This window comes from Nicotiana sylvestris, chromosome 2 (assembly GCF_000393655.2).
Source record: "Nicotiana sylvestris chromosome 2, ASM39365v2, whole genome shotgun sequence".
Classification (NCBI taxonomy): domain Eukaryota; kingdom Viridiplantae; phylum Streptophyta; class Magnoliopsida; order Solanales; family Solanaceae; genus Nicotiana; species Nicotiana sylvestris.
The window spans coordinates 216,181,740-216,199,150 of record NC_091058.1 but is presented as its reverse complement, the minus strand read 5'-3'; the positions used below and the strand labels follow the sequence as shown (position 1 = coordinate 216,199,150).

The 17,411-nt window shown below is 35.8% G+C and overlaps 1 protein-coding gene across 1 annotated transcript; it reads left to right on the top strand.

The window, feature by feature from the left end:
• The first annotated feature begins 6,202 nt into the window (after window positions 1-6,202).
• On the top strand, window positions 6,203-10,144 carry LOC104232859 (uncharacterized). The gene is made up of 7 exons (XM_009786138.2): window positions 6,203-6,536; window positions 7,378-8,045; window positions 8,517-9,075; window positions 9,179-9,279; window positions 9,372-9,461; window positions 9,541-9,668; window positions 9,831-10,144. Exons 2-7 carry the CDS (start codon window positions 7,497-7,499, stop codon window positions 9,973-9,975), a joined length of 1,572 nt encoding a protein of 523 aa, XP_009784440.1. The 5' UTR covers window positions 6,203-6,536; window positions 7,378-7,496; the 3' UTR covers window positions 9,976-10,144.
• Window positions 10,145-17,411: the final 7,267 nt, after the last annotated feature.

The window sequence follows — 17,411 nt, the reverse complement described above, 5'->3', positions numbered from 1 at the left end:
TTATGAAATCAAGACAGTTCATCTTGATAATGCTGGTTTATATCCAAGCTGGTTTAGCATTGAATACCTCCTATTAATGGCTAAACCATTGCTTATGAGAACAAAGCTTCATGTGTTGGTCTAAGATTTTCTAAATTGCATATAGCAGCACTTGTATGCATCAGATCAACAATATATGATAAGTCCTCCCTTCACAATTGGTTTAGGATCAGAAACCAAATATTTTTACTATCTTTTGTTGCGTGGTATATGATTAATTTCTCTACCATAATACACAAAGATATGTTTCCCAAAGATGATTGGGGATATATGTTAGTTTTTCTAACATTTGGGGGATAGAATAAACAGTTGAAAAATATGCTATATGAATCGAATTATCATGATACTCACTCAGAAGATAATTCAAGTCGAATGCCAGAAGCATTTGCTGATCCAAAATTAAATATCATATTTCAGCTGCAAATGCTCCTATTAAAATTAAAGTCCTTGAAGGATAGAGTTTACTGTACGCATGAAGCGTAGTAGACCAATCGATTCCAAAGGTAAAAATCCTTGAAAAATAGTAGGAGCTAATGATCAAAATGAGGAGGAAATAAGCTCTAGAAGAGCCCACAACATAACATTTCATGAAACTCCCAAAAAAGTTCAGGTACCTGAAAATAAAGAAAGTGGTGAGATCTCCACAAGTTATGTCGCTTCGGAACTGACACAAAATGATCGTCGATGATATATTTAATACAATATAGTGCACAATATTGTAAACGATTGTGAGGATCGGACTAGCAGTCCAGACACTTGAAGATGTCATACCATTTAGATACAAGTCTTAACCTATATGACTTATTTGGCTAAATCTATATGAAGATCCTTGAAGGATTGAAAATGCATGAAGCATATAATTCAAAGTCTTGAGAAATGTACTCGATCAAATTATAAAGATCTTTGTACGGTTTAAAGCAATCTGTGCGTGTGTGGTATAACCGCCTCAGTAAATATTTGCTGAAAGAAAGTTACATAAATTATGTTATTTGTCCATATATTTTTAAAAAGAAAATGTCATTAGAATTTGTTACACTTGCTGTTTATGTTGGTGACATAAATTGGAACTCCAGAAGAGCTCCAAGAGGGTCTTAAAAATGCTTTTACATGGACAAAGTGTACCCATTAAGTACACCAATGGATATTCAATCACTTGAAGTGAATAAGGATCCGTTCCAACTTCTAGAAGAGGATGAGGAGCTCCTTGGTCCTGAAATACTCTATCTCGGTGTAGATGGTGCACTTATTTATCTTGCTAATGCTAACAAAAGTGGTGCATATCGTATTGGTAATGCAGATGCAGGTTATTTATCCGATACCCATAAAACTCGATCTCAAACCGGCAAACAGGGAGTGAATATGATTGAGATCAGTGATTCATTCGAGAAACATGTGGGTTGGAATGTGATAAAAGACCCACAATATTATACGAAGACAATGTTTCATGCATAGCACTATTAAAGGGAGGATTTATAAAAGGAGATAGAACGAAAAACATTTCACCAGAATTATTCTACATACATGATCTTCAGGAAAATTGTGACATTGATCTGCATCAAATTAGTTCAAGTGACAATCCAGCAGATTGTCTTTACCAACATCAATTTTTGAGACTATGGTATACAAGATTGGAATGCGCAGACTCAAATATTTGAAATAAGGTTTTCTTCAGGGGGAGTAAAATGTGCGTTGTACTCTTTTTCCCTTACTAAGGTTTTTCCCATAGGGTTTTCCTTATAAGGGTTTTAATGAGGCAACTAGCAATACGTATTACTAAATATGTGTACTCTTTTTCCTTCACTAGGATTTTTTCCCACGTGATTTTTTCTAGTAAGGTTTTAATGAGGCACATTATCTTTTAATGAACATCCAAAGGGGAGTGTTATAAATATATTATATTATGGATGTTCATTTAGTACTCCGTTGTAAATAATCTTCCTGAAGAAGCTTATCCATATGGGACTCCACCGTAAATATGTTTATCTATTTAGTACTCTATTGGAAATAAGCTTCCTGAAGAAGCTTATCACTTCGGTACCCGGTTATGGATAAACATTACCCTAGGTAGAAGATTACCCATACCGGGTATAATAAGCTTATCCATTCAGTACTCCGTTATGGATAAACATTGTTCTCAGTAGAAGATTATCCATATCTGGTACAGTAGCAGCTTACACAGCAGCTTGCGTAACAGCTTACACAGCAGCTTGTAATAGCATCTTACACAGCAGCTTGTAGTAGCAACTTACACAACAGCTTGAGTAGCAGCTTACACAACAGCTTCCTTTCTTCTATAAATAGAAGAGATTTCAATTCATTATGTACATCAGTTTGAATTCGAATAATATATCAGTTTCTCTCTATACTTGTATTTACTTTACAGTCTTTATTTTATAACACAAATGAGATTATGAGTATATAAATATTGCATTCATCATCTAAATATAAAATAGGTATTGCAAATATTAATATAAACAAATGAGAGATAATAAATTATAATAGTAGACAGTTAATTGTTTTCAACACAATCATTTACATCGCTCTAATATTCAAACATGATTAGAATGTGATTATGTGAGCATCTCGATGAGTTAAAAAAGGAGAATAGATAACAACAATAATTACAACGTCTCAATCCTAAATATGAAAAGAAAAAGAGAAAATAAGCAACATAGGATAGGAAAGACACATAAAAGAAGTTTAGTCAAATATAGGCATAACCACGCGAAATGAAGATGGAGATAGGTCTAATCACAGGGCTAGAGTTCGAGCTCTGGACATAGATTTGCTTTTATTAGAGAGTGCTTTATTGTTTATTTCTCATTGTGAAACTTTCTGGTGCGAAGCTCCAATATTAAGTACCATGCATCAAGTGGGTATTATAGTAGACAACAAATTTTACTAACAATTAACACTAAGATGTAGAGGAAACATCAAAATAAAAGATGAATTATTTTTTAAGATGCACCGAGTGGAAAACTTAAAAAAGCACAATATTATAATAGAATAATAAAAATGTACTAGCATTTAACAATAAGAAAGAGAGAAACCATCAAAATAAAAGATGAATTATTTCTCAAGAACCATGTCACATTGTATAAGATGTTCTAATAAATATATTTGAGGTGAATCTTTTCGACGAGCCAAAAAATTATTTCTATGAGAACATAAAAAAGTTTGAATATTTCAATAAAAAAAAAAGTTATTTCTATGAGAAAATAAAAAAGTTGAATATTTCAATATATTCCCTAGTTGCAACTAAACATACTTTGCAAAAAACCTCATTTTTGACTCAATCATCTTTGAATACAAGTCAATCGTCCCAAGGCTAGGAGACGTGGTGGTGAAGCACAACTACACGGAGACGAACATAGTAGCTGATTTACTAGCCAAGGAAGGAGCCAAGAAGAATTTTTTTAAAAATATTTTTGCAACAACAGTTCATCCGGTGTTTGCCGCACATGTTTTTTGGACAGACATCACAGGAATTGTTTCATCAAAACAAATTTTAAATTGTAATGTTGATAACTTTAGTCCAATAAGGGTGAATTGATATACCCCTTCGAAACAATGCTACTGTCAATTGGCACCCTAATGGGTAGTTTATAATAAAATACAGCTTTTTAACCCAAAAAAAAATGTGTCAACTCCTTTCATCCTCTCGAATAAATCAAAATATCCTTCGCCCTTTAGAAAAGATCTTCGGGATTAATTATTTTATTAATTACTATGATCTTTGCTTACAACATCTCTACAATTCGGTTCACATGTTTTACAAAGTATTACTAGTCTTAAGTGCATGCTCGATAATTCACGCCACGTCGAACAAACAAGATACGCGATATCTTAAACTTGTACCGAATTTTAAAGCCGATATACAAACTTACATTATTCCCATTTGAACACTCAAACTTGACGGAATGAGTACAAATAAATACATCCAGTAGTGCGTGTATATCAATTGCGCTGACATGTACAACACGTCATATACTAGACTATTTATTACTTGACATGTATTATTTGTGGGTCCTATTCTTAAATACTAAATAAGCAAAAAAGAAGTCACAAATTAAAAAAAAAAAAGGAAAGAGAGAAAAAGACCTGACACTTCCCTCCGTTCACCCACATCTCCCTTCTTCTCCGTTCACTCACCTTCATTCCTTTCCTTAAATTTTTTTTCTTTTTTTTTTCCTTTTCTTCAGTCTTCTTTCTCTCTCTTATTTCTAAATCAAATTTCGTTTGTCTGCCAAGGATACAAGTAATTTCTTTTTCCTTCTTTTTTTGGTGGTCAACTAAAAGACATATCTATTTTGAAAATTTTTCTATATATGTAGAAGACTAATTAATGGCCTCATTTAGATTACTTAGATTAGGATTTTGAATACACCTAAATCCCAAAATTGACAGAAAACAATCACTACGAGTAATTTTATACTATGGACAACGTTGAAATTTTTATACGCAAATGGTGAAATCAAAGAATTCTTTGATTTTATCCCCAAAACTTTTGATGTGCATCTGGTAGGAAATCCCCCCAAGACAAGAGGAGGAAGGGGGTAGATTAGAGGGGGAGAAAGAAAAGAAGGGGGAGGTGGGGGAGGACGACAATGGGGGAAAAGAACATAGGGGGTGAAGGGAATTTTGCCGGAGATGGGGAAGTGGGCCTGATTTATTTTCTTTCTTTTTAATTTATACTTTTTTTGGTTCTAGATTTTTTTTTAATCAAAATTATTGTAGTCGCGCGTGTAATTTTCGTGACTTGCACACACTTTATCCACATCATCTTTGTCACTGCCACATATGCATGATCAACGGTCAAATAGGTTTATTAGTTATCGAATATGTGAGTTTGAGTGTTCAAATGAGAATAATGTAAATTTGTATATCAACTTTAAAATCCGGTACAAGTTTAAGTGGCCAAGAAGCCATTACGCCTAAAAATTTCTTTCATTTATGAAAGATTATTAATTATTTAACTTATATATAAAGCATCAACATTAGGATGCCTTAACTTATTAATTACACAGTGTTCAATAATAATCCTATGTTTAACAGCTTGTTTGGATGGTTGTTACCCACTGTATTGTATCGTATTGTTATTTTAAGGGGTTGTTTGGTACGAGGTATAAGGAGGTATATGAGTGGTATAAAAATTTAATACCACCTTAATACTCTGTTTGGTTAGCAAACCAGGTATAAGTTATCCCGGTGTTAATTTTAACACAGGGATAACTTATACCTTATAGAAGACGGGGTAATTAGCACCGATATAACTTATACATTTTTCTTAGAAATTATGCAATTGTCATTCTTAATACAACATAACAAATAATGAATAAACAACAATCCCAACATAACTAATCCCAACATAACTTATCCCAATATAACTTATACCAGTATAATTCGTAGGGGTGTCCTTAAAAACTCGAAAACCCGAACCAAACCGACCAAAAAACCGATACTTCTTGGTTTGGTTTTGGTTTTGAATTTTAAAAACCGATCAAATTTGGTTTAGTTTTGGTTTTAATAAAAAAAACCCAAACTAAACCGACTATAGGAGTAGCTATTTTAAATTTACTATTAAACCTATATATATATATATGTATATTTTTATACAAAGTTTCAAAATTTTATGGTGAATGTTAATCGTTTGCACTTTTAGTACATATTCTTACCTTTACATTCTAGTTTGATAGGTAATTTTCTTTTGTTAAGTGTAAGAATCCATTTCATGTTAAAAATATATTTTTAATTGAGTCTTTAAATTATTCATCACTATTTGATTCAACTATCATCAATATATCTTAGTAAATAATAGATTTCTCAAAGGGCAATTGATTTGATAGTATTACTTTGAAAATGTGGTCGTCGAAATATGTGTTTGATAATGTATATCTTGTATTTAAGAAAAAACCGACAAATAACCGAAAAAACCGACATAAATCGAATCAAGAAAAAACCGACTTAATTGGTTTGGTTTGGTTCTATATGTGAAAAATCGACTTACTTGGTTTGGTTTCTTTTTAGGAAAAATCGATCCAAACCGAACCATGAACACAAATTCCTATTCCAACCAAACGACCCCTAAGTGAAAGGGCAATAACACAATGTGTTCAATAATAATCCCATGTTTAAGGAACAACCTTTTTGTTCGAATAACGTTGTTGTGTGTTTGCAGCAAAACACTGCGTAGAAGACGAGGGAAACAAAAGAAGCAAAGAAAGAGAGGAGAAAGAGGAAAGTAGCGAGTCGATCCAACTCAGACTCAGTGTGTGTGTCTAAGCCAAAACAAAAAGGCAATACAAGAAAACAAAATCACAAGAGGAAAAGAAAAAAATGGACGAGATTACGAGTATCTGCATTGCCATTACTACTAAACTCGCTATATCAACAATTCCCATTAGTCCTCATCTCTACCCTAACCATACTACACACAAAAAAAACCATCTTTTTTCTCATTCTTCTCCTTTTCATCTCTCCACCGACTCATCAGCGAGGTACGTTTTTATTGCTATTTATCTTGTGGCCGAATGTTTAGTCATATGTTTTCTGTTAAATTAAACGTTTTTGGCATGTGGGTATAATGTTGATTGATGTGCTTCATCGGCAAGGTAAGTTCTTTTGGTTATTTATGTTGTGTCCCAAGTGTTTAGTTTTATGTTTATGTTAAATTAAGCTTTTTTTGGCATGTGGGTGTGTGTTGATTAACGTTCTTGTATTCTGGGTTGTGATAAATCTTTTTGGGTGTTTCTTTATTGGGTATTTCTGTGTGTTTATTTGATGTTTTGAGTATTCTGTTGGTAGAATTTAGTATCTTTTTATTTGCTGAACTTGATTTTTCATTGGCTCATGTGTAAGTTTTTTTTATATGTTTATAATGTTTTGAGTAAAGGGTTTTGTGTTCAATTTGTTTTGTCTAAAATTTCTATGCCATTTTGGTGATAACTGCTATTTATTGATGATATACATTTACTTACATCTTGGACTATCCAAATGAAAAATATAGTTGTGGCCGAGCTACGATTTTCATTAAGGGAATTCAAAATATAAAGAAGTAAACACACGAAAAACCAAGGGGATTCAACATATAGCATATATACTTAATTTTTTTTGACCTATAGTGTAATTTTCCGAGCACTCCTTGGACAAAGGTGGCTCCGCCATTGCATATGAGGTGCAATATCTTTTTTAAAGAAGTGGTAAATCTGGATCTTCAATTATTTTCAGTAGCTTATCCTTCAAAAGTTTTGTTGAAGATTAGCTTTATCTTCATGTTTCTCTTTTATAAATGGTTTACCACAAGGGCTTTATAAAAGCTTTGTCTTTGCATGCTTGCAGTTTCCAGTTGGTGCAGCTATTTCCAGGTTCATCTTGCTGTATCTTTGTGTCGTGGACTTTAAGTCCGTGATCTAATTGGTACACATTTGCTGGTGGTGGTCAGATTCTTTTTGTGCATCATGAGTGAGTGTGGTGGTACTCGATATGAAGGGCTCGCCTCTATTGTTAGAAAGAAAAGAAGCCAGGTGCTGCGTCGACCTAGAACAGAGAGTCTGACGTTTCCTGAACGCCGTGATCAGTCACCTCTTACACCAGCTTCAGATAGTGTTGGTAGGGTCTCTAGCGGTGAGAATACTGACGATGCTAATGTTGGAGGGAGAATCTACAAGTTTAATCACTGTGTATCTAGAGATTCTTCTGCTAACAGATTCAAAGGTGATTATGCTTCTAAGAAGAACAAGGAGGATGCAGGATCTAGTGTGATATATAATAATGCACGTAAGGGAGATGATACAGATCTCGGGAATGGTGCATCTCTTAGGCAGGTAGGGAACACTGAGAACAATGGAGCTAACGATAGCAAGCTGAAAAAGGTAAAGCTGAAAGTTGGTGGCGTGACACGCACTATTCAAACCAAAAACAATTCTTATGGAGCATCTGGCAGTTTATCGTCTACTAAAAGTGCACGACCTTCTGATGCCCTTCGGCCGCGACAGAATCTCACTCAGGTTTTTCGCGCGCTCAGATTGTTAATTATTTGGATTCTCTAAATCCACTTGAATCTTTAATAATGTTGTCAGATTTAATATGGTAGAAAATTATGGTTGGTTTGGATAGGAGGCCACTTAAGAATTTGCACTTACTAGATTCCGTCTAGTATCCAAATTTTGTGGAAAAGAGAACACATTAAGCAACATCTGAACTTGGTTATTTAGTTTCTCAGGGAATGAATAAAGAATGTGCCCGAGAAACGTTCTTTTTGGTTGCTGATTTAGAAATTCACTAATTTCCATTCCAAATAGTAAGCAAGAAAATTTAGTCATTGCAATTTATTAAAAGATGCTAATTGTGATTATTCTTTTGTCCATTTTCTTATGTGTATGGCTAGTAAATCTTTGGCATTTATGTAGCGATAGATTATCGTTTAATGATCCTAGTAATGCTGATCTTTCAATTGAACCATTCTCTCTGGATTTCAGGACAATTCAAGTGAAGACGGTCCTTCGGCAGATAAGAACAGTGTGTCGAAAGGAATTTCGTGGAACGATTTCTCAGGAGGCGCGTTTGGTACTAGCAAGAGCGATATGGGAAGGAATGCGTTAGAAAAACAAGGAGACAAGCCTCATCAAAATCGCAAGACCAAGAAGACGCCAAAGAGGCTTGTTTTGGATGGCCTTGATGATGATGAGGATGACGAGATTCGTTATTTGGAGAAGCTTAAAACCTCAAAGGTTGCAGGATATAAGGATTTGGGGGAAGAATCAACTAAGACAAGAAGTCTTTCCCGCGTTTTGAAGGTCGATAAGTACGAAATGTCAGACGATGTTGGAAGGTCAGGCAAAGAAGTTAAGAGAATATCAGATCGAAGTTCTGAGTACACTGATTATGAGGAGGAGTCCCCTGAGACACCGGCTGAAACAAAAAGGGAAGTAAGTCTCACAACACGGCAACGAGCTCTTCTATCAAGCAGGGATACCTCTGCCACTTCTGCTAATCAGATTGAGTTTCCTAACGGCTTACCTCCACCGCCACCTCGAAGTGAGAAAATTTTGTATTTACTCATATCTTGTGATGTTATCTTTTTCCTCATCACTTTTTCTGATTCACAAAATTTGTATTGCCATCTCTGCTTTTTCAACAGAACAAAAGGAGAAGCTAACAGCAGTTGAGCAGCAACTGAAGAAAGCAGAGGCTGCTGAGAGACGTCGAATGCAAAACGAGAAGGCAGCTAGGGAATTAGAGGTTTGCCCTTGTTCTTTTTCTTTGCTTATGATGTGTTACATTTTTTGAGATTTTACGATGCTGAAATGAGCATAAATTTTTCAATTTTGCAGGCTGAGGCAATTAGAAAAATACTAGGTCAAGATTCCAACAAAAAGAAGCGAGAAGAGAAAATAAAGAAGCAGCAAGAAGAGTTGGCACAGGTATCCCATGTATTGCTAGGTTGCCAGTTTGTTATCGGTTATGAAGCTGACAATCAATTAAACATTGTATGTGGCACAGGAGAAGGCTGCTAAAGAGAAGATGCTTGCATCGAGCACTATCAGAACGGTTATGGGCCCCACTGGTACTGTCGTGACATTTCCTCAGGATATGGGTTTGCCAAGTATTTTTGACTCTAAGCCTTGCAGGTAAGGATTGTCACCCTTTCCCTTTCCCTTTCGTCCTCATTTTCCACACTATGCGCTTTGTTGCATCTGGAATCTGAATATTATTGATCCTTACTTTTTGTTATTAAGATTCATTTAAGTTACTTACAGCTTATGCTTTGTGGTTTTGTTGCTATACTCCAGTTATCCTCCCCCTCGCGGGAAATGTGCTGGTCCTTCCTGTGAGAACCCATACAAATACCGCGATTCGAAGTCAAACCTTCCTCTTTGCAGTCTTAAGTGCTACAAAGCAATTCATGAAAAGATGGAGGACGGAAAAGACTGTTAAAATTATTGTGACATATGCAGGTATTCCTGCTTATTTATGTTTAACTTTGTAAGGATAATGTAGATACTCTTTTCTCTCTCAATCATATTATAGAAAATTATACAGTAATTTGAACTACCCCAGTGATTTAAAACATAGCTCCAAACAAATTTTTTAAAAGTTTTTGTCAGTGTGAATTTATAATGGGCATGCCCGAACCTCTTAATACATTTGCTGTTCTATTTTTATTCATTTTCCCCTATTTTAAGTTCTTCCGGTTTTGGTTAACCACTTGGCTGTTCAGTTAAGCATTTTTTTTTTTGGTGATGACTATCCTTTCTTACGTTATTCTGGTCGATTTTAGCCTTTCTATTTAGACGTTTCTTGACCACTTCATATCCTGGCTGCTATGGTAAGTCTTATCCAGTTCAATTGATTTATTGACTCCGTCTAGTTTTTAGGATACTTTTGATGCATTTTGAAAATGCTGCACCATCCAATTGGTAAACTCATATACATGGGTTGAACTCCTGGTAATGCCCATACTTACAATCACTTGGATTTGGAGTTTAACTATCATGTCAAGTGAAACTGAGATCAAAGCTTGAATCTACATTTGGAAGTGGATCATGTAGTAATTGCTATGTCAATCAACAATCACAGTGGTTTTACATGAGCTTGATAGTTCTGAATATACAACTAAAGCAGCTAGCAACACTGGAACCATTAAGTGGTAGCAACACTATGCCTTCTGTTTTAATGGTATGATGCACAAAAAAGACTTCCCTTGATCGTTGCTATTGATAATAGTTGAGGATGGTATTGTGGCCAATGTTGCTCACGTATTGATTTGCTCGTCAAACTCTCAATCTGCACTCGTGCTTTGCTTATGTCTGAAGCTTTAGTTTCATTATCGGTCAGAGCTAGGAGCTCTTCTGATCCTGTTTTATCTCAATCAAACTCTGCAAGTACTCTTTTCTGCCAATTAGAAATTCTCATCGAGATTACTAATGCAAAAAAACACTTATCTTTTTCCTTGGTCTTTAGTGCCGCCAATTAGGTGGGGACATGATTCGAACCTGCAATCTTCAGGTCATGAGCCTGCCCAGAACTATGATCTATTTTTAGATTAGAAATTCTGTAATTTATGTGAAGTGTGTTTATGCACTTGTCAGTCTGTAATAAATGATCAAGTGCTGAGGCATGCTGTTGGAAGTTTGACCTCAAAGAACCCCTAAATCTTTTTGGAGGAAAAGACCAGTTGAATCATCACATTTGCCTTCATTTTTACTGTGATCACAACCTGCAAGAAGACGTTGAGAAGTGAGGAAAAATCCACCTTCTCAAACATTTTCTTGGCTAAATTTTACAAAATTGAGAATCAACAATCTTGAAATGTTTTTTTCCACCTGGTGTCGGGTACACACATTAGATTTCGATTAGGGAAGTGCACGGATAGCCATTGTTTGGGCTGCTATGTAAGTGTCAACCAGGGTTTGTAAATTACTTAGAACTTAGCCCGTCACATAGAAAAGGGCAGCTCGCTTCTCTTCTTTTCTTTTGCGCTTCTTCTATTGCTTCTCTTTTTCTATGTCTTCTTCTTCTTCAACAACCCTTAATTCTTTTCCCACTATATAAAAAACTTACTACCAAAGAAGTTATTCCCTATCACTAGTAATTCAAATATTGACAACTCTATCCATATACACCTTCAACACTGAAAGTTCTTGCTATCTCTCTCATCGCAAAGACCCGAAACTCATTCGGACTCCTCTTCCAATCACAACGAATGGTTGGTGTTATTTGTGGCTTGAATTATTTCCTTGTATTTTTAGGAAACCCATAGTCCCTATAGGTTTAGGAAAACTCATTGTCCTAATAGATTTGGGAAAGGAAAACCTATATTCCTTGTCAAATTGGGAAACCTTTCTCATATATGTTTGAGACATTTTGGGATTTATATATAGGGGTTGTAGTTGGGGATTCTAGAGATTGTATTGTGCTTTTCTTCTCATTCATAGAGGAAAACTCTCTCTGCTTTTGCCCCGAGGATTAGGCTTAACCAAACCTCGTTAAATCCTTGTGTTGATTTTTCTTTTCTATTTGCTTTATGTGTGATTGTGTGCTAGTTAACCCACGATATTCCGCAACAATTGGTATCAGAGCAAGGTTCGTGTTTCTACATATAATCTAAGGTTAAGATGCCTTTATCATCTTCAACAAAGTATGAAGTAGAGAAATTTGACGGAGGTTCTAGTTTCAGTCTATGGAAGATTAGGATGAAATCATCCCTGGTGTTATAAGGATTATGGAAAGCAATTGATGAGGATTTTCCTGAAGATATGAAAGAGACAAAGAAGGAAGACCTGGAGGAGAGGGCATTGAGTGCGATCTTTATGAGCGTTACAAATAGCGTTCTTCGGGAAATTGCTGAAGAAACTTCTGCAGCAACGACATGGAAGAAGCTGGAAGATCTGTATTCTAAGAAATCGCTGACAAACCGCCTCTACCTGAAAAAGAGGTTAGACAATCTTCGTGTGAACGAAGGTACACCTGTTAAAACTCACCTTGATGAGTTTAATTCAATTATAATGGACCTGAAGAATGTGGATATCAAAATTGAGAGTGAGGATCAGGCCTTGATTGTGTTATGCTCTTTACCACAGTCTTATGATACTTTTGCCGATACACTACTATATGGGAAAGACATCATTTCACTAGAAGATGTTAGTAATGCACTAAAATCTAAAGAGTTGAAAAAGAGTTTTCCAGATAGCAGAATTGAGAGCGAGGGTCCTGTGATTAGATGAACAACACAACAAAAGGACTTTAACAAGAAAAAGTCAACCGCGAGATCAAAGTTTAGATCAAAGAAGCAACACTGTTATGAGTGCAGGGAGCAAGGTCACTACAAGAGAGATTGTCCTAAGCTGAAGGAGAAAAGAGAGAAGCAGAAAATAGATAGTTCGGCAAATATTGTTGTCGCTGGCAATAATTCTAATGATAGTGACTATGTAGGGGAAGTTTGTGCGGTGAGTTCTAGTCATGGGCAAAATTTTTGGGTTCTTGATTCTGGTGCTACTTTCCACATGTGTCCACACAAGAATTGGTTTGCAAGTTACAAACAAATGAGTGCGACTGTCTATATGAGAGATGATAATCCATTACCAGTAGAGGAGGTTGGTAACATCAAATTGAGAATGTTCGACGGAATTATCAGAAACATTGAGTGTTGGCATGTTCCTCGGATAAAGAGAAATTTGATTTCTCTTTCGACTTTGAATGATCAAGGGTATAAATTTCACTCCGAGAATGGAATACTTAAAGTGTGTAAAGGCTCCATGGTACTCATGAAGGGTAAACTACATTCTAAATTATATCATCTTCAGGCCAGTGTAGTTGAAGGGGAAGCTGCTATAGCTTCTGGGAAAAGTGATCTGAACCAGTCTCAGTTGTGGCACTTACGACTTGGCCATATGAGTGATAATGGATTGTCTTTGTTGAGTAAGCAGAATTTGCTGAATGGGTACAAAAATCAAGTTTTGAATTTTTGTGAGCATTGTGTGTTTGGTAAACAAACAAGGGTAAAGTTCATCAAGAAAGCCGAGCACAAGACCAGAGACAAGTTAGATTATATACACTCTGACTTGTGGGGTCCAAACAAAGTTCCCTCCAAGAGTGGTGCCAGATATTTTATGACTTTGATTGAGGATTACTCAAGGATGGTGTAGGTGTATTTTCTGAAAACAAAAGATGAGGCATTTTCGACATTTGTTAAATGGAAGACGATTGTTGAGAGGCAGACGGAAAGAAAAGTTAAGCGTCTTCGAACTGACAATGGGTTGGAATTTTGCAATTCTGAGTTCGATAATTTCTGCAGCAGGGAGGGCATAGTGAGACACCACACTTGTGTCGGAACACCACAACAAAATGGTGTTGCAGAACGTATGAATAGAATGCTTTGTGATAGGGCACGAAGCATGCTTTCACACTCATGTGTTAGCAAAGATTTTTGGGCTGAAGCAATCAATACAACTTATTATTTGGTCAATAGATTTCTATCCACAACTATTGAGTTCAAAGCTCCTTTTGAGGTATGGTCCGGTTCGCCTGCTGATTATTCAAATTTAAGAATATTTGGTTGTCCTGCTTATGCTCATGTGAGGGATGGAAAACTTGAGCTGAGGGCAAATAAGTGCATATTTCTAGGGTATGCAACTGGAGTGAAAAGTTATAGGTTGTGGTGCACAGATCAAAAGACTCCATGACTAATTATCAGTAGGGATGTAACATTCAATGAATCTGCCTCACTGAATAGTCAAAGGGAGAAGGCAATAGCAGAAACAGATCGTGGTGTTAGTGACCGCATAGAGCTAGAAATTGAATCTCCACTAGCTCAGCCCAGTAGTTCTACAGTAGAGAAAGTGGAGGAGGTGCAAAATATTGATCCAGACGATAATGTTGATGCACCTGCGCAACAACAACCACACAGCATTGCGACATGTAGAGAGAAGAGAGTGATCAACTGACCGCAAAGGTTTGCAAACGTAGTTGATGAAAATCTTCTTGGATATACGAATCCTATGGGATTTGCTTTGGTAGTTGCAGAGACCACTGATGTGTTTGAGTGTTATAGCTATCCAAAAGCTATTTCGGGTACAGAACCAAATCGACGGATTAGTGCTATAGCTGAAGAGATTAAGTCTCTTAACAAGTTTAGGCGTTGCCTAGACTTGGTTGATGCGTGCGGCAATCAATAGAGCCCTTGCGAGGGCTGAGGGCAAGGTAGAGAGGCGTTGTTCCTGTTGATGAAAAGAATTCAAGCCAAGGGGAAGATTTGCTATTTGTGGCTTGAATTATTTCCTTGTATTTTTAGGAAACCCATAGTCACTATAGGTTTAGGAAAACCCATTGTCCTAATAGATTTGGGAAAGGAAAACCTATAGTCCTTGTCAAATTGGGAAACCTTTCTCATATATGTTTGAGACCTTTTGGGATCTATATATAGGTGTTGTAGTTGGAGATTCTAGAGATTGTATTGTGCTTTTCTTCTCATTCATAGTGGAAAACTCTCTCTGCTTTTGCCTCGAGGATCAGGCTTAGCCGAACCTCGTCAAATCCTTGTATTGATTTTTCTTCTTTATTTGCTTTGTGTGTGATTGTGTGCTAGTTAACCCACGATATTCCGTTACAGTTGGAAATGTTTGCTTTAATTATTCGGTTGAATAAACATATATAAGTTTAGAATTTGAACTACACGGTTCGAACTTCGAACTTCTTTTAAGTTGTGGCTAAACAATAAATAATTTACAGATAAAACTTAACAACAGTCCAACACATGGCTATTTGGTGACACTTCTACGTTCGCATCGCATAAGGCCATTAAAGGCGGAAATGCTTCTTACAAAAATATATTCATCCTTAGAGCTCGAACCTGAAACCTCTTAAGGATTAAATCTTGAAATGTTTGAGTACTCATATTTCAGTGACTAACTCATAAATCTTGTGTGTTTTATTTTTTTCTTTCTCTAGGGGTTTAAAAGCTTCGTTGTAGAAACTAATGTACACGTAGAGCTAAATAAGCTAATAGAGAAAAACATAGAAAGGAAGCAGAAGATGAGCAAAATCAATGACAAACCCACGTATCACACAATGTCTTTTTTTTTTTTAGTTTCACATTCGGTATCCTCTACTCGCATTGGGGTCCGACTAATTTCGGATTTATATCAAAAAAAATTATATTGAGACGTTCCCTAACAAAGGCGACTTCATATTCGGATCACACAATTGTTTTCACCATCTAATCTGGCACAAAAAATATAAACTAAACGAAACTAGAGTCATACATGTTTTGACCATCCCCCTATCCTCATAAGTAAGCGTAAGTGTAACAACAACAACAACAACGACTCAGTATAAATCTTACAAGTGGGGTCTGGGGAGAATAATATGTACGCAGACCTTACCCCTACCCCGAAGGGTAGAGAGGCTATTTCCAGGAGACCCTCGGCTCAAGTGTAAGTAGGGCACTATTTATAAAAGAAACTATTCGCTGATTCTACGGGCGACCTACAGTAAAAAAATAAATAATTTCCGCATTCTTTTATTGAAAAAAATAGCATAAAAGAAAATAACATGGTTCCTACTTTTAACTACAGATATAAGAAGCAAACTATGAGAACGAAAGGACACACTATTATGAATCTCATCGAGTTATGAGAAATGGCACTTCAGCTGAATTACCAAATAAAAAAAAATTGTCCTTTGTTGAAGGCGTATTGGGTAAAATCGGTTCATATTAAATACTCGTATAATAAAACGACACGTGAACCAGAAATAGACGGAAAGCGAGACACGTGAAAAGTGAAAACCAAGACCGGGGGCAGCAGCTTCGGTTAGCATAGAAGAGAACCTGAAAGGAATATTGCTAATGAAGACAAACGATTGTCTGCCACCCGGTAGCATTCAATGAAGAATATTCTGTAATATTAAATACACAATCCGTTATAGAGAATTATGCCATTCATAGCCTGCCGTTACACATTCTTCAATGGCCCCCGTAATTGTCATTTAAGAGGGGCTTGATAGTTGATCCTAATACCTTGTTCTTTAGATGCAACTATAAATAGCGATTTCAACAACCATTTTAAGGACCCGAATTTTCTAACAAACTTATACTACATATTATTTTAAGCTCAATAACACTTTATTTCTTATCTATCAGTATTATTATTGCCTAAGAAATGTCTATTCTCGGAACCAAGCTATCTGCTGTCTTATTTCATTTTAACGCTAAGTCTTTTATTTTTATTTAATTTATTTATCATTTTGGGATCAAATCGATTCGCTTGTCTATAAATCACGTACAAATTCAATTGTATCATTTTACGGTAAACAGAAAAAATCTTGGAGTAACATTAAACTTGCGTATATGTGTAATATATTGGTCATCAGTTCAAGCAGAGGCGGATCCGGATTCGCAATTCTACCACATCTCATCTAAATTAGTAGATTCAAAAATTTATTAATTGTATATATTTAATGATTTTTTGGATAAAAACATAGGGAATGAGCGAAAGTTCTGGGTTCAGTTCAACCCATAATTTCTACACTAAATACGCCTCTAAGTTCAAGCCTTGAAATTAGCACTAATTCTTTACATGAACAAACGATATATATAACTTAAATTCATAGAAAGATTTCCTCTCTTACCCAGAATTCGAATGCTTAGCTAAGACTGAATTTTTCACCTTCTCGTTCATTACATTAGGTTAGGAGATCTAACCAAGCACGCGAAATGCGACATTGACTCAAGAAAGTCAATAAAAGAAAAAGCCAAATCTTTCACACTCGGCTAGAGAAGAAATTAGAAAAAACGATAAACCCGATGGGTTGACGCCACAAATTCCACCCCCAAAAGTTGGGGTGCAAATGCAATCTTTGGTAGAGTTTCCATC

Coding starts and splice junctions, on each gene's coding strand:
- LOC104232859 (XM_009786138.2), top strand. CDS start 7,497: ATGAGTGAGTGTGGTGGTACTCGATATGAAGGGCTCGCCTCTATTGTT. Junction 9,462..9,540: donor AGCAAGAAGAGTTGGCACAG/GTATCCCATGTA, acceptor TATGTGGCACAG/GAGAAGGCTGCTAAAGAGAA. Junction 9,669..9,830: donor TTTGACTCTAAGCCTTGCAG/GTAAGGATTGTC, acceptor GCTATACTCCAG/TTATCCTCCCCCTCGCGGGA.